General features: G+C 42.2%; 1 protein-coding gene across 1 annotated transcript in view; it reads right to left on the bottom strand.

Annotated features, from left to right (window-relative positions):
- Window positions 1–20,476, bottom strand: part of LOC120018268 (alpha-2-macroglobulin-like) — a 38,339-nt gene extending 17,863 nt beyond the window's left edge. Inside the window, exons 1-18 of the mRNA XM_038961376.1 lie at window positions 20,294–20,476; window positions 19,518–19,698; window positions 19,033–19,189; window positions 18,473–18,525; window positions 17,573–17,593; window positions 17,070–17,235; window positions 16,866–16,950; window positions 15,927–16,077; window positions 15,684–15,804; window positions 15,227–15,336; window positions 14,904–15,074; window positions 14,369–14,602; window positions 14,077–14,143; window positions 6,713–6,858; window positions 6,385–6,534; window positions 5,861–6,010; window positions 5,198–5,279; window positions 4,852–4,990 (exon numbers count right to left, since the gene is read on the bottom strand). Coding sequence (XP_038817304.1) covers window positions 4,852–4,990; window positions 5,198–5,279; window positions 5,861–6,010; window positions 6,385–6,534; window positions 6,713–6,858; window positions 14,077–14,143; window positions 14,369–14,602; window positions 14,904–15,074; window positions 15,227–15,336; window positions 15,684–15,804; window positions 15,927–16,077; window positions 16,866–16,950; window positions 17,070–17,235; window positions 17,573–17,593; window positions 18,473–18,525; window positions 19,033–19,189; window positions 19,518–19,698; window positions 20,294–20,379 — 2,270 coding nt within the window. The 5' untranslated portion in view covers window positions 20,380–20,476. The remainder of the gene's footprint in view (window positions 1–4,851; window positions 4,991–5,197; window positions 5,280–5,860; window positions 6,011–6,384; window positions 6,535–6,712; window positions 6,859–14,076; window positions 14,144–14,368; window positions 14,603–14,903; window positions 15,075–15,226; window positions 15,337–15,683; window positions 15,805–15,926; window positions 16,078–16,865; window positions 16,951–17,069; window positions 17,236–17,572; window positions 17,594–18,472; window positions 18,526–19,032; window positions 19,190–19,517; window positions 19,699–20,293) is intronic.
- Window positions 20,477–23,475: the final 2,999 nt, after the last annotated feature.

Genomic DNA, 23,475 nt, shown 5'->3' with positions numbered 1-23,475 from the left:
GACGAACACTTGAATAATTACAAAACAATAAACGACGTAGACAGACCTGGACGACGAACTTACATGAAACACGAAGAACGCACGAACAGGAAAAATGACTACATAAAACGAACGAACAAACAAAACCGAAACAGTCCCGTGTGGCGTAACATACACAGACACTGACACAGGAGACAACCACCCACATCAATCAAAGTGAAAACACCTACCTTAATATGGCTCTCAATCAGAGGAAATGAAAACCACCTGCCTCTAATTGAGAGCCATATCAGGTCACCCTTTAACCAACATAGAAACACATAACATAGACTACCCACCCAAACTCACGCCCTGACCGTCAAACACATACAAAATAACAGAAAACCGGTCAGGAACGTGACACAGGACCTCAGCGTTATCTGTAACCAGGACCTCAGCGTTATCTGTAACCAGGACCTCAGCGACCCCTTGCCTGGAAAAAATGTACTTTAATCCATTGATAACACTAGCTGATGTGGTTATGGGTGCCTTTGCTATTTCAATGTATCTTGAATAGTAATCTACCACTAGCAGATAAGTGTCATTTTTCCAATAGAACATATCTGCCCCTACATTTTGCCATGGCCATCATCATTGGTTCAGGATGACAAGGTTGACATTTGTTCCCCCTGCCTGGGCCATCCCTTTTTGCACTGCTGTACTATCGCTGTTGCTCCTCTGCAATCTGCCTCAGTTTGGTCTGAGATGCAGGTAGACTGTCTCTTACTGCATTAATGGATACCTGTACCTCACCCTCTAGACACTGCTCCTCCTCTGTTAATGGATGGTTAATTGGGACCCTGGAGAGTGTGTCTGCTGTGATCAGTGCCTTCCCTGGCACATACACTTTCTTGTAGGTGAACCTCAGGAATTTGAGGCGGAAGCGCAGAACTCTGGGAGGCAAGTCGTCCAGTGCTTTTATCCCTAACAGGTTTGTGGTCAGTCTCTGCTGTAAACTGCAGGTCAATAAGGTATTGGCTGAGCCTTTCACATGCCCATGTGATAGCCAACGCCTTCTTCTCCGCTTGTGCATACCCTTGCTCCATGTCGCATAAGCTTTGTGAGATATATGCTATTGGACGCCACTCCATGTTGTCCTGCATCTGTGTGAGGACCGGCCCTAGCCCAAAGGATGATGCATCTGCTGATACCTTTGTCTTAGCATGGGGACAGTACAGGGCCAGCACTCTCTGTGAGGCCAGGTCTCCATTGATCTTGTCATATGCCACCTGTTGCAGTCATTCTCTTTGGCTAGTAAGTCTCTCAGGGGTTTGGTTGTATCTGGAAACTGTGGGAGGAACTTACCCACATATGTGGCCATGCCTAAGAAGGTCCTGACTTCAGCCACAGTCTGGGGGATGGGCATATCTGTGATGAGGCTGATCTTCTCCGTGTCCGGCTCTATTCCAGCTGCGCTGATTTTATGTCCCAAGAACAAGACCTCTGACTGTGCAAAGGTGCAGTTTTCATTTTTCTCCTGGAGTCTGGTCAGAACTGCTGTGAGCTTTTCATCATGTTCTGCTCTCTTCCATCTGCACACGTACACGTTGACGCCACTCAGCCCATCCAACAAATGGGACATTTGGGACGTATTTGGAAATGCTCAGGACCGGAAGCGATTCCAAATGGCAAAATGTTAAAACAGTACCGGCCAAACAGTGTTCTAAACGTTGTGAGCGCCCTACAACTCTGGTGACAGGGGTATCTGCCAGAAGCCGGAGCGGGCATCCAGCTTTGTGAAGACTTGTGAGCCATCCAACTGAGCCAGCGACTGCTCCTCTGATGGTAAGATGTGTCTCTCGCTGCAGAGTGCCTCATTCAAGTTAGTCATGTCCACACAGATCCTTATGTCCCTGTTGGCTTTTGGGACCACCACCATCCCTGCACACCAGTCAATGGGACTCTCTATTTTAGACACAGCCCCAACTCTTCCTTTACTTTTGCCAATAAAGGTTAGGCACACGGCGGGGGGTGGTAAGGGCATAGGGGACCGCATCCTCTTCAGTGGATTTTGTAGTCACCTTCTAGCCTTCCTAGGCCAAAAAACACTTTTGGGAATGTCTTTTTGAAAACCTCCCCTGGGTCCGCCAGTTCGCTCACTCTCTGAATGAGTTGCAATGCTTCAATTGCTGGCAGCCCCAGCAACGGTCTGGCCAGAGAGTCAATGACGAAGACAGGCTGGATGGCACTTGTCTTTATTCTCCAGTCTAATCACCAACTGCCCTACCACTGGTAATATCTTATTACTGGGCCGGTAAAGTTGTTCGTTTGTAGAGATCAAAGAGCCATCTCTACTATAGGTATACAACCTAGTGGGGATTGCTGTCACTGCTGCCCCTGTGTCTAGTTTAAATGACACAACCTCCCTATTGAGTTTAATGTCTGAGTGCCAGCCAGCATTGTTTTCCTTTACTTCTCATAGACAGATGCTGGCCTGCTGTAGCTGCTATTCCTCCTCTGAGACCTCATGCATTTTCTTTGATTGACAGACAGCTGAAAAGTGTCCTCTCCTGTGACATTTCCTGCATTCCGCATCCTTTGCTGGGCAATCTTTCCAGCTGTGGAAAGGGGATTTCCCACATTTGCGACAAACACTTGAATTGGCTACTAGCGCTGTCTGTGATTGTTTTCTCCACGTCCGTCTCTGTTCTGTGTCCCCTTTTTTTTTTAGCACAGTATGAAAACGCATGTATTTCCTTACTGTCTTCAGTCTGCAAGGAGCTGCTGTGGCACAGCATCGTCTGTTGTCTTTTTACTCTCTTACTCTGCCTAACCTGGTTTACAGCTTTGAACCAGGTAAACTGGGAATCCAACTGTAACTTTTCAGAAAGATAGATATTTCTTATTCCCACTACAATCCGATCTCGGATCAGCTCTTCCCCGAATGTGCCAAACTGACAATGTTCCCGCTAGCTTGTGAACAGCTGTGATAAAACTGTCAGTGGTTTTACTCTGCTCCTGTTTGTGCACATTAAACTAAGCTCTCTTAAATATTTTGTGTCTCCCTCCTAAATGCATTTCAAAACAGTCTTTAACTGTAGTTTTTTAACAGTAGTTACGTTTCTCTTCCTCAGTCAACAGTGAAGCATTTAACATATCCTTCATCACCCATACAGTAGATCAGTGTATTAACTTGAAATGCCTCATTTTTCACGTTTAAGCCTGAAGCTACTCTGTACCTTTCAAAGCGCCTGATCCATTTTGACCATATTTGAATGTCCATACAATCAAAATTCTCTGGGGGACTAATGCGAAATCCGTCAGCACTAACCACTGACCTGTCCATGTTTGCGCGAGAGCACGTTGAACTTGGAGTCGCAAACCCTGAAATCCCACCAGCTTCTTCCTCTTGCAACAAGTTGCTTAGCTGTCCTCGCTCGTTAGCTAGCCCAATGATGATCTGCGCCGTTCATCTCCAACACTGTGCCCTCCTTGATTTGAAACTTGGTAAATCCTTTACGTTTATGTGATTATTAAAACCACTTCTGACACCATGTAGTATCATCTAAAATAAGGAGGCACGACAATGAGGTTTTAGCTTCAGTATGTTTACTAGCCTAGTCTGTGCATGTCATACATAGGTACGGATACCCATAAGGGCCATCCTGCTCCTTTCCAATAAATATTGAGGGTTTTATTCTGGTGACATGATGATCGATGCTTGGCTGCCTTTTGACAAATAAAAATAATCTCTTTTGTCCATAATAATCTCATCATGTAGGCTATACCCACACTGTATCTGCGAGCTGTTAGCTAGAGCTCATGTGCCAATACTAGCGTGGGCAGACTCGCTATAAGACACATTTTTGAAAATTCAATGGAAACCCATTTAACAAGTATTTTTTATTCAGTACATGGGAATTAACCGCAAAATGTATTTTTTTATGTGCACTACATCATCACGCACAGCCTTTTACCTGCAACAAGTACATTTGATGGAAACATATCTCTGGTAGGAAAATAAGCATATTGTTTTTATGCAGATTTTTGAACATATTCACATGAAAATCTGTCGCCAATTGGATGGAAACCTAGCTATGGTTTTAATAAGGTAGTGGTAATATTTCATTCAGTACAGAAATTTGTAGGCAGCTTAATTGACTCTGTCCCGTGGCTCAACTTACCCCATACCTGGGGTGTTGTGCCAAGAGACCACTTGTTTGGACAAGCTATGTTTTCAATCTGTAATGTATACATTCATTCTGATTATTTCCAGGGATAAACAACATCCTGAAATATATGTCGATATCTTTGTTAGAAATAACACTATATTTCCCTTGACAGTGTGATGCTGAATGTAAAACAAATCTAAATTTACCCCACTCTCCCCTACTTTGTAATGCAGTTTAATGAGGTACCGGTTCCTAATCTAACTACTACTGTATGTTTTGATATAGACCAGTTGGTTGTTTAGCAACAAAACCGACAAGTGTGGAAATATGGAGCAAAACAGACGAGGTTGGCTTAGATTGTTGACAACATCTAAACTATATTTTGCCTTCAAATGTCTATTGAAAACATAAATACATTTGCACAATGAGCACTTGTCATCTCTCAAATACATCGTTACAGTTGTTGGTAGCTAGATAGCAAATGTTTTGCCATATTAGCATAGACATGTCATCAGTCAAAACACCTCAAAACAAGACATGGTATCAATAACAAGATACAACGAGCTGAAACGAGAAACCTACGATTCCCCACATGGCAGCCTCTTGTTATTGTTACTATCTGACCGTTCAGAATCATAACATCCCCTTCTGCCTCATCGATGTGCGCACATTATTTTAGTGATGTTTATAAGGCAACAGCCTCACTGTGCAGTGCTCTTACCCAACTTCCACAAGATCCCATATCCACGTCTCAGGGAAGAAGGTACGGACCGTCTGTATGGGTGGCAGACGTGCAGGGGCACCGAATGCTACAGATTGAGCCACTAGAAGTCTGTCCATGACTCGATGGTGGAGGAAGCCTATATAGGGTCCCAATAAAACAAAACATAGTAATTATTCTCGTGTTAGAATCAGCCTGGTCAAACCAGACTGAATGCTGTGGTCACTGGTGATGAATGCAGCGTTCAGACTGGTTTAACCAGGCTATGTTAGAATAACATTTCCCAAGATTCACCAAAGACTTCTGGCAATGACAAGTGTAAGAGATGGTAAGAAGGACATCTCACCACGTTGGTACTGGTTCCCCTTATAACTTAGGCAGGAAGGTACTCTTAGAACCAGATTAGTTGCCAGCTTCAGTCCCAGTTTCTAGAAATCACAAACAAGAGAGCTGTCATGCCCTGACCATAGTTTGCTTTGTATGTTTGATGTTTTGTTTGGTCAGGGTGTGATCTGAGTGGGCATTCTATGTTGTATGTCTGGTTTGTCTATTTCTATGTGTTTGGCCTGATATGGTTCTCAATCAGAGACAGGTGTTTTGCGTTGTCTCTGATTGGGAACCATATTTAGGTAGCTTTTTTTTATTGTGGGTTGTGGGTTATTGTCTATATGTAAGTTGCCTGTGTCTGCACTTGTCATTTATAGCGTCACGTTCGTTTTGTATTTGTCTGTTTAGTGTTCCTCTTCGTTTATTAAATAGAAGTATGTATTCGTATCATGCTGCGCCTTGGTCCTCCTCTCTTCCACATTATGACGATCGTGACAAGAGCTCAATATTAATGAATGTCTCAGTTTAATTTTTCTATTCTAAATGTGTGTTTTTTACTTCCAACTGGCTATTTTAGAAATATAATATTTAAGAAGATGTATGCATGGTAACAGTATGGTAACTGATTCTTACGAGAGAGGAAAAGAGGCTTCAAGTTAAGAGAAAACAAGGCTGAAGTTACCTTAAAAACTTCATGAGGTTCATTTCCCTCCTCAGTTTGTCCTGGGTATGGCATTACATATCTCCTTGGTCTTACATGTAAACATGCTACTGGATCTTCAAGCTGGTAGGGAATGTGTGTTGACTCCTTGACTGGTAACAAATCAAATATCTGGAATGGGATAATAAGGAGACGGGAAATGACCTTGTTCATTGGGCACCAAACAGAAGGCAGGGACTACTTGGACTTGTCAAATAAGAAACGCTCAGTTTTGTTTTCCATTGCTAAACGTTTTTAATGCTTTCCGTGCCCTAATGAACAGAACCCAGAATATGAACATGAATATGAACAGAATGTGAACCAATAGGGAGGTGCTTTCCAGTTGATGAAGGTACACCAAATGGCCAACAGTGAACAGACCCACTCCAAGTCTGCCGTTGTCACTTCTTAGTCCCCTGAAGCTGGTTGTATTGCCAGCACCACAACAGCTGTTTATATGGTGGTACTGTATGACCGTTGATATTCACTACACCGAGCTCTGTTACCTTGTCAGCATCCAGCCTCTTCCCTGGCTCCATGATGTGAACACTCTGGTCCACAGCACTGAGGCCACAGAGGGAGCCGGGCTGGGCCGAGAGCTGCAGGGTGTTCTCCTCCCCTGGAACTGCTTGTGAGGGTGAGAACTCCACCGACACCTGGTGCACATGACATACATAAGTGTACATTATACACCTTTATACAAGGAATGATATCTATGTGCATGGAAATACTTGACACTATTTATACCTTCCATAAAATGAACATAGTATGTTTGTGATGTGCAGAAGTCAGAGGGTATAACACACGAAGAAGCATGCCCACATATACACACACCTTGTGCCTGAAGCATTTCTCAGTGGGAAAGTTCATGCTGTGGGCGATGACAGTCTCACTGGGTAGCATACTGTACACAAGAACCTGTACCACAGGCGCCATCTCTGGAACCACTGCCAACTTCAAAGTAACTTCACCCTCAGTTGCTGTAACGCAAGAGCATGTCACACTGAGTACGTTTACGTGCGCAGTAATAATTTGATAGTAAACTGATTATGCAGTAGTCACTTTACTCTGTTTATTTTAATCGCGTATGGTCAAAATCGATGAAAGCATACGCCTATTAAAACACAAGGACATATAAACGTTAGGTTTGCACAAAATATGCCCCAAAACATGCATGTGCCAGTTTTCACACAAAAGTTGGTATTTATAAAAACTGATCTTGAAGTGAGAATGTGCTTATTATCCTCCTGCAAACTCCAGACCATGTGAATGCAGTTTCTAGTGGTTAAAGTATTGCATTGCAAGAAGGCAAAAGTAGTTTATAGCCTTGTGCAGGAATAAATTACGCTCATATTCATAACAAAAAACAGGTAGCTACATATAACAAGATGCTATCACTTGCCCTTAGTGAGAAGACCAAACATTTATTTTATCTTTGTAGGAAATGGATGCCTATTTCATTTCATTTCCATGATCATTGCAGAATAAATCCTCACCTTTTCTGACCACATGGTTTCATAGGCTACTCGCAAAATAGCCCATAGGCATACAACAAGTATAGGATAGGATAGCCTACCGTTCATCCCATCTCTCATTTAATTGGACCCACTCCAGAATAAATAGATAAGCTATTTCAAGTATTTTTTTTATTTAACCTTTATTTAACTAGGCAAGTCAGTTTTAAGAAAAAAATATTATTTACAATGACGGCCTACCCACCGGCCAAACCCTCCCCTAACCGGGACGACACTGGGCCAATTGTGCGCTGCCCTATGGGACTCCCGATCACCGCCGGTTGTGACACAGCCTGGGAACAAACCAGGGTCTGTAGTGACGCCTCTAGCACTGCAATGCAGTGCCTTAGACCGCAACGCCACTCGGGAGGCGACCCGTTTCGAAGCGCAGTTTAATGATAGAACAGACGGTTCACCCTTTTCCTTGACTTTTGTAGGTGTCTGAATACAGTAATGTCGAATTTCTCTTGTGGACAATATTCCATTTATTAACATAATACATATATCATAACCATTGCAGAATACTTTTCCTGGCATGATGAGTTTATAATCCCGAAGTAGCCATACAACAAATTACCATGCGCATCTCTCATTTATTGAGCCTATTAGATAGGCTATTATATTGTAATTTCACGTTTTTACTCTATGCATCAGGCAGGGAGCCCTTAAGACGCGAACAGCAGTTGATCTTTTGCATTGAAATGTGTAGGCTACCACTGTAAGTAGGCTTACCGTAGTTTTCATTGTAGACAATGTTTCAGAATTCGTGGGCAGTGCATCATATTTAAGTTCGGGGAAAAAATGAATGCAAAACATTATTGCATTCAAACCATCTGTTCACAGGTCCACTACAATTTGCTATTTTGTCTTTCAGAAACAGTCAGATAGCCTACAGCAAATGTCACTGCAAAGAAGCAATTCTGCCAACACCTCCAAAGACATTTAATCAAGTTCGCCATTGCTATTTAATTTAGATACTGTTTTAGCCTAATTCCAATACTTTGAAAGTATACAGCCAATAAGGGCGTTACTGTCACCATAAAAGTTGAATGCTGAGCGTTTTCCAGGCGGAGTTATAATGCTCGTTCACCCACGCACAGTTTAACGACAGGTCTGACTCATAACGGGTGTGCGCCTAGTTTATGTATCTCAATATTTATGTGTGTGCAGTCTTTTCTTAAATGGCGCACGTGGATATTTAGTGAAACATTTACGCAAAGGTTGTGAATGAGGCCCCTGGTTTTCTGAGCAATCTTTCACATTATTAGGACATGTGAACACCTTAATCGGTGTTCGAGCAGTGCATTTGATCTGCGGATGTGCTTTCACCATGTCAGCGATCTGCCCTCTTTAGCTCAAGGGAAGGGAGTTCAGAAAGACCCCTTGACTTTTTCCACATTTTGTTATGTTACAGCCTTATTCTAAAACGTCCCCCCCCCCCTCATCAATCTATACACAATACCCAATAATGTCAAAAACTGGTTTTTAGATTTTTTTTTGCAAATGTATAAAAATTAAATATTGAAATATGACATTTACATAAGTATTCAGACCCTTCACTCAGTACTTTGTTGAAGCACCTTTGGCAGCGATTACGGCCTTGTGTCTTCTTGGGTATGACGATGCAAGCTTGGCACACCTGTATTTGGGGAGTTTCTCCCGTTCTCTGCAGGTCCTCTCAAGCTCTATCAGATTAGATGGGGAGCGTCGCTGCACAAGTATTTTCAGGTCCCTCCAGAGATGTTCGATCGGGTTCAAGTCTGGGCTCTAGCTGGGCTACTTAAGGACATTCAGAGACTTGTCCCGAAGCCACTCCTGTGTTGTCTTGGCTGTGTACCACCCAACCATAAAGGCCTGATTGGTGGATTTCTGCAGAGATGGTTGTCCTTCTGGAAGGTTCTCCCATTTCCACAGAGGAACTTTGGAGCTCTGTCAGAGTGACCATCGGGTTCTTGGTCACCTCCCTGACCAAGGTCCTTCTCCCCCGATTGCTCAGTTTGGCCGGATGGCCAGCTCTAGGAAGAGTCTTGGTGGTTCCAAACTTCTTCCATTTAAGAATGATGGAGGCTTGGTTTTTGCTCTGACATGCACTGTCAACTGTGGGACCTTATATAGACAGGTGTGTGCCTTTCCAAATCATGTCCAATCAATTGAAATTACCACAGGTGGACTCCAATCAAGTTGTAGAAACATCTCAAGGATGATCAATGGAAACAGGATGAATGTGAGCTCAATTTCGATGGTCTATTTCTGTTTTTTATTTTTAATACATTTGCAAAAATGTCTAAAAACTTGTTTTCGCTTTGTCATAATTGGTAATTGTGTGTAGATTGCTGAGGATAATTTTTTTAATCCATTTTAGGCTGGAGCGTAACAAAATGTGGAAAAAGTCAACGGGTCTGAATACTTTTCCGAATGCACTGTATGTGATTTTTCTTGGGTCACTATAACTATATCTATTTTGCCAATTGGATTGATCCCCTCTACCACACGGAACCCCACTAATCTACCGACGGAAACGCACGAGGTGGCTAAAAACAGACCTCCATCCTATGCTAGCTTGCTACCGATGGCCCGGCTAGCTGTCTGAATCGCCGTTACCCCAACCAACCTCACTACTAACTGGACCCTTATGATCACTCGACTAAGCATGCCTCTCCTTAATGTAAATATGCCTTGTCCATTGCTGTTCTGGTTAGTGTTTATTGGCTTATTTCACTGCAGAGCCTCTAGCCCTGCTCATTATCCCTTATCCAACCTTTCAGTTCCACCACCCACACATGCGATGACATCACCTGGTTTCAATGATGTTTCTAGAGACAATATCTCTCTCATCATCACTCAATACCTAGGTTTACCTCCACTGTATTCACATCCTACCATACCTTTGTCTGTACATTATACCTTGAAGCTATTTTATCGCCCCCAGAAACCTGCTCCTTTTACGCTCTGTTCCGGACGTTCTAGACGACCAATTCTCATAGCTTTTAGCCATACCCTTATCCTACTCCTCCTCTGTTCCTCTGGTGATGTAGAGGTGAATCCAGGCCCTGCAGTGCCTAGCTCCACTCCTATTCCCCAGGCGCTCTCTTTTGATGACTTTTGTAACCGTAATAGCCTTGGTTTCATGCATGTTAACATTAGAAGCCTCCTCCCTAAGTTTGTTTTATTCACTGCTTTAGCACACTCTGCCAACCCGGATCTCCTAGCCGTGTCTGAGTCCTGGCTTAGGAAGACCACCAAAAACTCTGAAATCTTCATCCCTAACTACAACATTTTCAGACAAGATAGAACGGCCAAAGGGGGCGGTGTTGCAATCTACTGCAGAGATAACCTGCAGAGTTCTGTCCTACTATCCAGGTCTGTACCCAAACAATTTGAACTTCTACTTTTAAAAATCCACCTCTCTTAAAACAAGTCTCTCACCGTTGCCGCCTGCTATAGACCACCCTCTGCCCCCCAGCTGTGCTCTGGACACCATATGTGAACTGATTGCCCCCATCTATCTTCAGAGCTCGTGCAGCTAGGCGACCTAAACTGGAACATGCTTAACACCCCAGCCATCCTACAATCTAAACTTGATGCCCTCAATCTCACACAAATTATCAATGAACCTACCAGGTACCACCCCAAAGCCGTAAACACGGGCACCCTCATAGATATCATCCTAACCAACTTGCCCTCTAAATACACCTCTGCTGTTTTCAACCAAGATCTCAGTGATCACTGCCTCATTGCCTGCATCCGTAATGGCTCAGTGGTCAAACGACCTCTGACTGATCACTGTGAAACGCTCCCTGAAACACTTCAGCGAGCAGGCCTTTCTAATCGACCTGGCCGGGGTATCCTGGAAGGATATTGACCTCATCCCGTCAGTAGAGGATGCCTGGTTATTTTTTTCATGCCTTCCTCACCATCTTAAATAAGCATGCCCCATTCAAGAAATTTAGAACCAGGAACAGATATAGCCCTTGGTTCTCTCCAGACCTGACTGCCCTTAACCAACAGAAAAACATCCTATGGCGTTCTGCATTAGCATCGAACAGCCCCCGTGATATGCAACTTTTCAGGGAAGCTAGAAACCAATATACACAGGCAGTTAGAAAAGCCAAGGCTAGCTTTTTCAAGCAGAAATTTGCTTCCTGCAACACAAACTCAAAAAAGTTCTGGGACACTGTAAAGTCCATGGAGAATAAGAACACCTCCTCCCAGCTGCCCACTGCACTGAAGATAGGAAACACTGTCACCACTGATAAATCCATTATAATTGAGAATTTCAATAAGCATTTTTCTACGGCTGGCCATGCATTCCCCCTGGCTACCCCTACCCCGGTCAACAGCACTGCACCCCCCACAGCAACTCTCCCAAGCCTTCCCCATTTCTCCTTCTCCCAAATCCAGTCGGCTGATGTTCTGAAAGAGCTGCAAAATCTGGACCCCTACAAATCAGCCGGGCTAGACAATCTGGACCCTTTCTTTCTAAAAATGATCTGCCGAAATTGTTGCAACCCCTATTACTAGCCTGTTCAACCTCTCTTTCGTGTCGTCTGAGATTCCCAAAGATTGGAAAGCAGCTGCGGTCATCCCAAACTTCAAAGGGGGGGGGGGGGGGGGGGACACTCTTGACCCAAACTGCTACAGACCTATATCTATCCGACCCTGCCTTTCTAAGGTCTTCGAAAGCCAAGTCAACAAACAGATTACCGACCATTTCGAATCCCACCATACCTTCTCCGCTATGCAATCTGGTTTCAGAGCTGGTCATGGGTGCACCTCAGCCACGCTCTAGGTTCTAAACGATATCTTTACCGCCATCAATAAGAAACAATACTGTGCAGCCTTATTCATTGATCTGACCAAGGCTTTCGACTCTGTCAATCACCACATCCTCATCGGCAGACTCGATAGCCTTGGTTTCTCAAATGATTGCCTCACTTGGTTCACCAACTACTTCTCTGATAGAGTTCAGTGTGTCAAATCGGAGGGCCTGTTGTCCGGGCCTCTGGGAGTCTCTATGGGGGTGCTTCAGGGTTCAATTCTTGGACCGACTCTCTTCTCTGTATACATCAATGATGTCGCTCTTGCTGCTGGTGAGTCTCTGATCCACCTCTACGCAGACGACACCATTCTGTATACTTCTGGCCCTTCTTTGGACACTGTGTTAACAACCCTCCAGACGAGCTTCAATGCCATACAACTCTCCTTCCGTGGCTTCCAATTGCTCTTAAATACAAGTAAAACTAAATGCATGCTCTTCAACCAATCGCTGCCTGCACCTGCCCGCCCGTCCAACATCACTACTCTGGACGGTTCTGACTTAGAATATGTGGACAACTACAAATACCTAGGTGTCTGGTTAGACTGTAAACTCTCCTTCCAGACTCACATCAAACATCTCCAATCCAAAGTTAAATCTAGAATTGGCTTCCTATTTCGCAACAACGCATCCTTCACTCATGCTGCCAAACATAACCTTGTAAAACTGACCATCCTACCAATCCTCGACTTTGGCGATGTCATTTACAAATTAGCCTCCAATACCCTACTCAATAAATTGGATGCAGTCTATCACAGTGCCATCCGTTTTGTCACCAAAGCCCCATACACTACCCACCAGTGCGACCTGTACACTCTCGTTGGCTGGCACTCGCTTCATACTCGTCGCCAAACCCACTGGCTCCAGGTCATCTACAAGACCCTGCTAGGTAAAGTTATCTCTGCTCGCTGGTCACCATAGCAGCGCCAACCTGTAGCACGCGCTCCAGCAGGTATATCTCTCTGGTCACCCCCAAAACCAATTCTTCCTTTGGTCGCCTCCTTCCAGTTCTCTGCTGCCAATGACTGGAACGAACTACAAAAATCTCTGAAACTGGAAACACTTATCTCCCTCACTAGCTTTAAGCACCAGCTGTCTGAGCAGCTCACAGATTACTGCACCTGTACATAGCCCATCTATAATTTAGCCCAAGCAACTACCTCTCCCCTACTGTATTTATTTATTTTGCTCCTTTGCACCCCATTATTTCTATCTCCACTTTGCACATTCTTCCACTGCAAATCTACCATTCCAGTGTTTTACTTGCTATATTGTATTTCCTTCGCCACCATGGCCTTTTTTTTTTGCCTTTACCTCCCTTATCTCACCTCATTTGCTCACATTGTATATAGACTTATTTTTCTACTGTATTATTGACTGTATGTTTGTTTTACTCCATGTGTAACTCTGTGTTGTTGTATGTGTCGAACTGCTTTGCTTTATCTTGGCCAGGTCGCAATTGTAAATGAGAACTTGTTCTCAACTTGCCTACCTGGTTAAATAAAGGTGAAATAAAAATAAAATAAAGAAATAAATGTGTCTTAGAAGTAGATTTCACATGCAAATTTTATATGTCTGACCTCAAAATCAACAATACTTCCCAAAAATAGCATGTTCACTGAGGTAGAACATTTGTTTTGATTGACGATTTCTGCATTCATCAGACTGCCATCGGTAACCTGATTTCAGACATCCATGTAAACAGTATTATTAGGGAACTTGTTCATCTTGCAAAGCATTTTAATCTAAGTATTATCTTATTCTGAGTATCCACAACAATCGCATTATTGTGTGCATGTAATCGTACATTGTCATTGTCATCAAACACCTTCAAGTATGTTCATAATTAATTAATGAAACTCCCTCACCAGGACTCCCGTGCTGCACGGTAACCTTCATATGTCCATGCTGAACTATCACCCCTCTGGATAAGGCCTGGAGGAGGGAAAGGGTAAAACACTTGTCCCAGTTATTCCATCAAGTCAGCAAGAATATGATGAGAAGTACTGGTGTTGTATAGAGACATCCTTCCTTTGAAGATGAGATGTTGGGACTGTCTGAAATGACCCTGGTCAAAAGTAGCACACTAGAGAATAGGGTGCCATTTTGGACTCACCCTGGGTTTGCAGGTTGTCACAACTTGTTCCTGGTTCTACTCACCAGGTAGATGAAATCCACGGAGCCCTTTGGGACAGTCTCCCCTACGATGGCATACTGGATGGTGATTGACACTTCCTCCCAACATGCCAGTGGGTTTTCCATCTTCTGAATAGCCAGAGAGCTGGATGTTTTACTGTGAGGGGCAGTGGGCTGGATCAGTGAGAGTTTGTGTTGCCCTCTTTTGAAATAGGGGACCCTGTATCTACTGCTCTCCGTTTGTGGTGTGTTGCTTACCTGGAAAGCAACAGAGGGAAGAGAGAGTATAACTTAAAGCCCAATCCCAAATCGACCCTTAGACCCTATACAATATACTTGTGGAGATCTGAGAGGATTTGACAGTTGGAAATATGGTAACTAACATTTCCACCGTGCCTTCTGATAGGCTAGGTGGAAGTTTCACCATATTGCTTATTATACCAATGGAATTTTCTAAGATCTCCACAAGAGCATGATAGACCCTAGAGGGTAGGGTCAAGTGAGTGATTTGGGGTTGAGCATAAAGAGTCTTCAGAGACTTTCAAAACCTCATACTTACTATGAGGTTAATATTCTCTTTGGGCATACTGGTTGTGTTGAGGGAGAAACTGGCAATACCATGACTGTCCGTGGTCAGGTTCTGGAGATGATGTGAGGACCAGTTTTTCTCCTCCAAAAGGTAGACTAACATGTCTGAGATAGGTGTGTTGTTGAAGTGAACAACGTTTATCTGAGGAAAAAGGGGGGGAAAGTTGTAAGTAGTGATGCTACATGTGTCACTGTTACCTACCATTGGTAGTTAAGTAAACAGGAATGTCAAAGACAAATGGCATCTACAATTCAACTAAGTCTAAGAAACAATATCACTGGATTTGGACGCACCTTTCCCTCGATAATTGATCCATGCTCATAGATTTTGGGTGTGTCAACAAATGTGAGTTTTCCAATCACATAGGAGAGCTCAATGTGTTTTTCCTTTGACTGTGTAATACCTGTCAAAGGAAAACAAAAGAAAATAGGAGGGTTTATTTCACAACTACACACACCACCATGATGCACATTGGCAGTTCACAATGCAGAAGCTGAATTCCAGCGCAGCTTACTCAACGTATTAAAAACATGATTACAAACAGAAGACATGAATAAAAACAGCATAATATGAGGATGTAGCACCAAAGGTCAAATACGCAGGTCATGCCAATCTTTATAATCTAATTAAACATGCAATCTTGACATTATGTAATTCACTCTCAAGAAGAAAAAAAACGTTTTCATTTGACTTCAGGCAAATGTTGTCATCACTTCTACCGTCTCCAAATTCTTATGATAAATGACTTGCCTGTCCCCTCCTCCTCTACTTTGGCATTAAAACTCAGCCTGTCTATGAGCATTTTCTGGCCAGCATCCTTTGTGAAAATGAACATGTTGAAGACATGAGAAGCACAGCCAGTTTGGTCCATCTGGGAAAAGCAAGCAAAACCACACACATTAAGAAATGATTTAAATAAATGAACCAGATCACATTCAAATGTAATATGATGGTAAAAACAAGTATATAGTTTCTTCAGGAAAGCATACAGACCTCTATTGACTCTTTATGGCAGGGGGGTGTATAATCAGGAACTCCTTCTGGATTTTTCTCATCAATTCTTATTGGTATCAATACATTGTGCCCTAAGGGTCGGCACAACTCTACCTCTGCTTTACCAGGTACAGGCTGCCCATACGTGTATCTGATTTGATTTCATAATAAAACACATACAAAACATAAAACATCATACATTTCCTACTTAGAGAGACGTAGTATATTCTAAACCTTTTATGAGACATTACAAAGGCTCATACATGCATCCTTACAACAAGTTACTATGCATTATACATGCAGGCTTTCTTTAAGTCAAGTGTTTTCAACATTGCCAATGCATCTGTACCTGTATTCATAAAGTCTCTCAGTGTATGAGTGCTGATCTAGGATCAGTGTAAACTTCTGTATCAGAATGAACAAGGTCACATGGACAGGAGAGACCTGATCGTAGGTCAGCAATCCCACTCTGAGAGGCTTTATGAATATAAGCCCGGCTGTTCATGTAAATGCCACTGTCCCAAACGTTTTAATTCTCAGGGTACTCATAAGAACATTTTATGACATTGAGCAGTAGCATTGTAGGTCTTCAATTAGTATTTGTCATTAGCACAGACCTGGGTTCAAATACATGCATATTTAAGGATTTGTATTTTAAATACATATTTTCTGCGTATTTGAGTATTTTTCAAATAATATGGCCCAATCAAAAACTTCTAATTCCTAGATTATTTTCAAATACTTGTTTCTAAATACACGATTTCAAATACCCCCAGGACCAAACAGACCTGGGTTGAAATGCATGGAGTATTCAAGTATTTGAATTTGAATCAAGGTCTGCATTAGTGAAATGCGATTAAGTAGACAGTGACAAATAGTGGAGTTAAAAATAGTCTTGTAACTACAGTGCATTACAGAACAGAGATAGTGTTGACTCACGTTGCACACACTTCTACTTTATACTCCTCTTGAACAAAGCTGATCTCATCGGCGAGGTTCATTTTGATCTCAAACTTTGGCAAAACTAGAGATAAGAGAACAGCAGGCAACTCATGAATGTTCCAGAAATGTGATGCATTGATTCAACTTCCAGATCCATAATATTACCTAGCATGAAAGGTCAAATAAAGAAGCTCTACTTACCATACTTTTCTACCTTGAAGCGATGGTATATTTTGTTTTCACCAATCCACACTACAATAGCATAGGATCCTACGGGTGCTTCAGAGTTCAGGGGGTAAGAAAGCTGCAGAATGTTGCCACTGGATGTAGTATTGACCCACTGTCCAATCCTGTTCTGATGAACATCCTGTTGGTTCATAGAACAAGGGACACGTTTAGCAGGGTGCAACATTGTGAAACATTCACATACAAAGGATGTTATGTAGGCCAAACATGCCTGTCTGACATGAAGAGTAAAGAGTCACATCAGCTCTATTCATGACATTTCTATCTGCAAAGCTCTGAGGTTTGCTTGCTGAAGGTGGCCCAGATGTGATCACATAAAGCTGATAGGGAGTCTTCTGGTAACTGCCATGTGGACATGAATGATGACCTACAGTACCTAGCTGGTGGAGTCATTGTCTTATAATGTACTAGTATTTACAGTGAGTCATCATACATTGATAGACTATTAAGGGTCTTACCTGCAGTTCCACAATGTTGTACTGTGAAAGGAAAGACAAAAGACTGGTTAATGTTTTATGAATAACTCTCAAATTCCCCCAAATTAAAAGAGGAGCAAAACTGTCAACTGTAGGAACTAGGCAGATGCTTGGCTTTGTTTCTTAAATTAAACATAACATGTCGCTTTTGCAATAGATTAATTCAATCTCAGGAAGAAACTCCTATACATTCCAATCTGACCTATATGAGTGGAAAACACCATGACTTGTGGCGAATGTTTGAGGACCTTGAAATCCACCCACGCAGGTTAACTTAGAGAACCTCTGCAGACATGTACAATATGTTTGCCCTGAGTGCTATGTGTCTCAACTGTTTGTGTAGCCTTATCAAACAGATAACATTGGTTAAAGATTTGGATTTGGGATTTTGCCCAATAGTTGTTCAAAACATTTCCCATTTCCAAAGTCCTATTGCTTATGGAGTTCTGACTAGTTGATTGCTGAATTAAAATATAGTATAAATACAGTATATTGTACATAATAAGCCTCGTCCTTGTCCATAGGGCAGGCGCCTTTGTTCTGTTTCTGTAGCGTGAAGCAGTCTGGAAAGGATACTAATCTATTGCTGGACCTTACCCCCAATCCATCTCCTTAATATTGAGTGCTAAGCAGAGAGGCATCGGGTCCAATTTTTAGAGTCTTTGGTATGTCTCAACCCCCCCAACCTTCCATTCTCACTCTAACCAGGATCGCAGAGTTGAGTTGGTAGGACAATATCATACATACATAATACCTGATTGCTATGTCTATCAGACAGTAAAGTGACGTTGTGATCCTTCTTCTGTATCTGTCTTTTTGTTTGAAATAGTGGAGATTGGTCATTGTTTTCAATATTCAATGTTTCACATTTTCAACACTCACCAGCTGATTGACAGGGCTAAAACTGGTATCCAAGGTGATGACTCTAAACTGCACTGTAAAAAGACAAAGAAAAGACAAAGACAAGCACTCAATGAGAGCTTTAGAAGCATAATTTTGAAGGATTTCCAGATACCAGGAATCGTTCAACTGGGATTTCTGGAAAAGCAGGGATTTTAGGGAAAGTTACCAGAATTTTGGAAGACAAACTTTTGACAGCTACTCTGGATAATATTTTACACTGTTGGTACTAAGGCCCCAATTCAATCAATTGCAGATAAAGGAAAACTGCACTGCAAGTTTACTGAAACTATTTACACTATCGATACCCAATGATATGTCCAGGAGAGGAACACCTTACAACATGTGGTATGTTGGTTCAAACTCCAGTGTACATATCCTCAGTGAACACGGTGGATTTTATCTTTATGATGTGCTGTTGCAGGTGTCTCTTAGGAGCAACATGTGATGACAGAGCAAACCATCATAGAAACATGATATCACCTAATTGTCCTGTTTCTTAGCAAGCAGACTAATTGAGTACGGGCTCTGTGTAAAATTACCTGTGTGTCCCGGGTTGTAGATTGGTTTATCTGTTTGGACAAATGTCATCGGTTTGTAGGGTTTAATCATGACCTTTCTCTCCTCTGTCGACAGAAACGTTTCACCTTGAACCTTCACCTTAAAATTTTGCACTTCGTCATTCTCCACATGAGGGGCCTGAAAGGGAGACAATGTACAAATAACATATGATCCTGTGCGGCTCAGTTGGTAAGAAAGTGCTGCTAACAATGTCACGGTTGTGCAGATTCAATCACGTTTTCTTTCATCAGTGTGTTTTAAAAGTGATTTTTCTTTAGTAGCTGATGTCATATTTTTATGTAAAATTTCAGCCTGAATGCCAGAAAGGTTATAGTAAGCCACCACATTGATATTTCCTATGTAATAACCTGGTATTACATAGAAAATTAAGACATGCGTCACAAATTTGAGAACTACAGTACACTCTTATTGAATGGTTCTGGATGTCGACCAGTGCTGGGCTGACCTGAAACTGGAAGCAGCGGTGAAACTCTTGATCAGAACTCTCCTGGTGAAGTATTTTGTTCTGTCCATTGGCGATCAGAGATATGGTCATTACCAGGGTCTCGTTGGGCTGTAGAAGGCTGGCACAAAGCTTGGCCTCTGAGCCTGCCTGGATCACTGCAGGAGTGGCTACCATGTAAATCCTACAGAGAACATACACACACACACACACACACACACACACACACACACACACACACACACACACACACACACACACACACACACACACACACACACACACACACACACACACACACACACACACACATGCACAAACCAACAAACAGACAGGAAAATCAATACAAAATGAGAGGGCACCTCTAAACAAGAAACTAGGATCTTAACTTGACCAGTATTGTCATAGCAAAATAATCCTGCAGCAACAGGATTTTAACGTTTTGTCCATAATGTTGCTTGACATGTGGTTCGGCTATTAGCTGGACAAAAGTAGGCTACAGGCTACATGAAAAGTGCAATACCGTTAATATACCATGCATAGTGCAGGTTTTCAGTGAATATATTAATTAAAAAATGTAACAAAAATAATAGTTATTTTTAAAAAAAGATAAAGAATATTAAGGTGTAGGTGTAGGTGAAATACACAGAAAAAAATATCTGCAGAAAGGTTAGATGAAAAGCAGTTCTAAATTTGCTCTCTGACAGAGAGAATGTTACACCAGGATGAGACGCCACATCTGGTTACTCAATTCTAACTGACTGTGTAGATTTACTTACGGTCTTGGAGTTTCTTGACAGACACAAAGCCAGTGAAAGCAGGCGAACAGTATCCATCTCCAAACGTGAAGCCCAGAAGGAACCATGACTCAAGGAGAGAAATAAAAAACAGCAAGTCAGCCTATGTCCCAGTATTCCTACTGGCAAGACTATCCTACTGCACTGTGTAGAGGACAAGCAGAGGAACTGGTATAGCATGATTGAAGTAAAAGCGTTGTGAATGTTTGACTAATTTGTGTCAATAACAATGATTTTCAGTGGTGTGATTGGCTGATTCTCTTGATGCACCATTAATATGCATCCAGTACATTGCGCATGACATTGGCATGCACTATAACCTGATTACATCTCAATAGATTGCATGCAATGCCTGTTTTTTTTGTTTGTTCATAATATACAGTTGGGTCCAAAATTATTGATGAGCAGAAAATACTATAAAATAAATAATAGAAATATTGAGCTGTATGGTATGCTCGAAAAAAATGAACAATTAGGTTATTTTATGCTAATACAATTGTTCAGAATCAGATATTTTGTTTAACAATTAATACAAAAAATCTCTAGCACCCTCCCCTTGTGGTGATAACGACATTGATTATTTTTCTAAAATGTTTTATGAGATTGGAGAACACATTGGGAGGGATCTTCGACCATTCCTCCATACAGAATCTTTCCCAATCCTTGAGATCCTTCATCCTTCTTATGGACTTTTCTCTTCAATTCAAACCACAGGTTTTCAATGGGGTTCAAGTCTGGAGACTGAGATGGCCATTGCAAAATGTAGGTTTTGTGGTCAATTAACCCTTTTGGGGGGGATTTTGATTTGTGCTTAGGGTTATTGTCTTGCTGGAAGATACACTTGAGGTTGTACTATGTGAGTTGATATGTGTACTTGTGAAGTGTACCTTTGACTTTTTTGTACCTCGGTGAACAACACAGAGGTGGATCTACAGGGTGGTAAAGCTGGGCATGGACTCCCCAAAAATTATATGTGCCCCCCCAGTTTTGTTTCCCTATAAACATAACAAATTATATATCAATTACAATGCACCTGACGACCTGTTGGATTTAACCAAAACTGAACCAGTGGAAGCAGAGTTTATTGATTCTTGCAAAGTGAAATCACAACCACAGCCAGCAACAACAAATGGACCCCACTCAGTGTTCTTCAAAGATACGACGGGCCTTTATCAGAAATGCCGATTGTGGAATTGGATTAACATTTGGGACATCTATAGCTATGTGCAAAGATTCCTTCTCCACTCTGAAGAACGCATTCAGTGAACACTGTTACATCAACGAAAGCCCAACTTGTCCAGCTGGCATTTGAGAGGGTCCTGACAAGTACATTTCGCCAGGAAGGAGAATGGAATCAGAATCTTCTCGTGAGCATGGAGGAGGCTGCAACTCTTCTAAATGGTAAGCTAAACCTTTATTGCCCAGGCCGCCGTGCCAGAATTACTAATTGATTGGTTTTCCCTCATGTAAGCCTATTAGTCGTTTGGCTCGTGGGGCTTCTCTTCAACATGCTTTTGTAACAGTTTAACTTTAGTACGTCCCCTCGAGAACCAGGTACCCTCTGCACACATCAACAACAGTCACCCACGAAGCATCGTTACCCATCGCTCCACAAAAGCCGCGGCCCTTGCAGAGCAAGGGGAACCACTACTTCAAGGTCTCAAAGCGAGTGACGTAACCGATTGAAACGCTATTAGCGCGCACCACCGCTAACTAGCTAGCCATTTCACATCCGTTACACTTTTTTGTGTGCAAAATGACAGTTGTTGTGTATATGGTTGCATTTCAGATAGGCCTACATTTTTTATGTAGGATCATTACCGTCTGTAGCCTACTAAAACAAGAAGGAAACATTACACAGTCATTGTGTGATAAGCTACCGTAAAAGTGATGTCAATGCTATGAAAACGACACAGTCTACTACTTCGCCCACTCCCTGTTCTCTTGCTGTGGCGTGTGTTGCTCCCGGAATGGGCATTTTCTCTTATTCGCAGCAGATACAAATTAGCTACTGCCATGTAGGACATTTCACATCAGCTATGACTATAGAATATGCACTTAGTTTGATTTAGTTAACTTTTCTGAAACTCCCCCACAGAAAATATTCTGCACCTGGAAGTTTAAACTATGAAGCCTGTAAGAATGTTTGATAAGCTAGTGGTGCTGTTTGAAGAAACATTTCTAAGCTTCCCAATTAAATGCTGACTGCAAAGTAAGCCTACCTGGCAGAATGATATCATGATGATTTTTGTCAATCAGGAGGGCATTTGTTTTGTAAACTCTGCCGTCACACATAGGACATTGTACAGTACAGAAATACTGCTAACCAGGTCTCTTGCTGGGTGGCAATTGAATGAAACTACATCTGTCACACCCTGGCCTTAGTTATCTTTGTTTTCTTTATTATTTTAGTTAGGTCAGGGTGTGACATGGGGGATGTATGTGTTTTGTATTGTCTAGGGTTTTGTATGTTTATGGGGCAGTGTTCAGTCTAGGTGTTTGTATGTCTATGGTTGCCTAGATTGGTTCTCAATTAGAGACAACTGTCTATCGTTGTCTCTGATTGGGAGCCATATTTAGGCAGCCATAGTCATTAGGTAGTTGGTGGGTGATTGTCTATGTCTTTATGTTAGTTGCTTGTGTCTGCACTTTTGTTTTATAGCTTCACGGTCGTTTGTTGTTTTTGTATAGTTTGTCAGTGTTCGTTTCGTGTTCGTCTTCGTTAATAAAAGAAGATGTATTGTTATCACGCTGCGCCTTGGTCCTCCTCTCTTCCACAATACGACGATCGTGACAACATCCTCTAAAAATGTGTTAAAATGTTTTTTTCCAGACCTAAAAAATTGTTTTCTGATGTGGGTTAAGCATTGTTGTGGACTGCGAACATACAATTGTGGTCGTTTTTCTATATATAAAGTGTGGTTTGAGAGTGATAACCTGAAACCTCAAAAAAACTATAGGAAAACCATTTTTCCCATAGGGCCCCTTCCTTTGCCGGGAGGGCCATATTAGAGTATACCCACTTCTTCAGGCACCACTACACCACTGCATGTCGTCCTGGAGCCAAGCCTGACTGTACCCTAACCAAGTTTAAATCCGCAAAGCATTTATGTATATTCTATGTCCTTGCACACTGCTAGTTCTACATTGGTGGTGATAATTGG

This window comes from Salvelinus namaycush, chromosome 23, assembly GCF_016432855.1.
Source record: "Salvelinus namaycush isolate Seneca chromosome 23, SaNama_1.0, whole genome shotgun sequence".
In the NCBI taxonomy this organism is placed as follows: Eukaryota; Metazoa; Chordata; class Actinopteri; order Salmoniformes; family Salmonidae; genus Salvelinus; species Salvelinus namaycush.
Note: the sequence above shows the minus strand (reverse complement) of the source record. Positions and strands in the feature narration are given on the sequence as shown.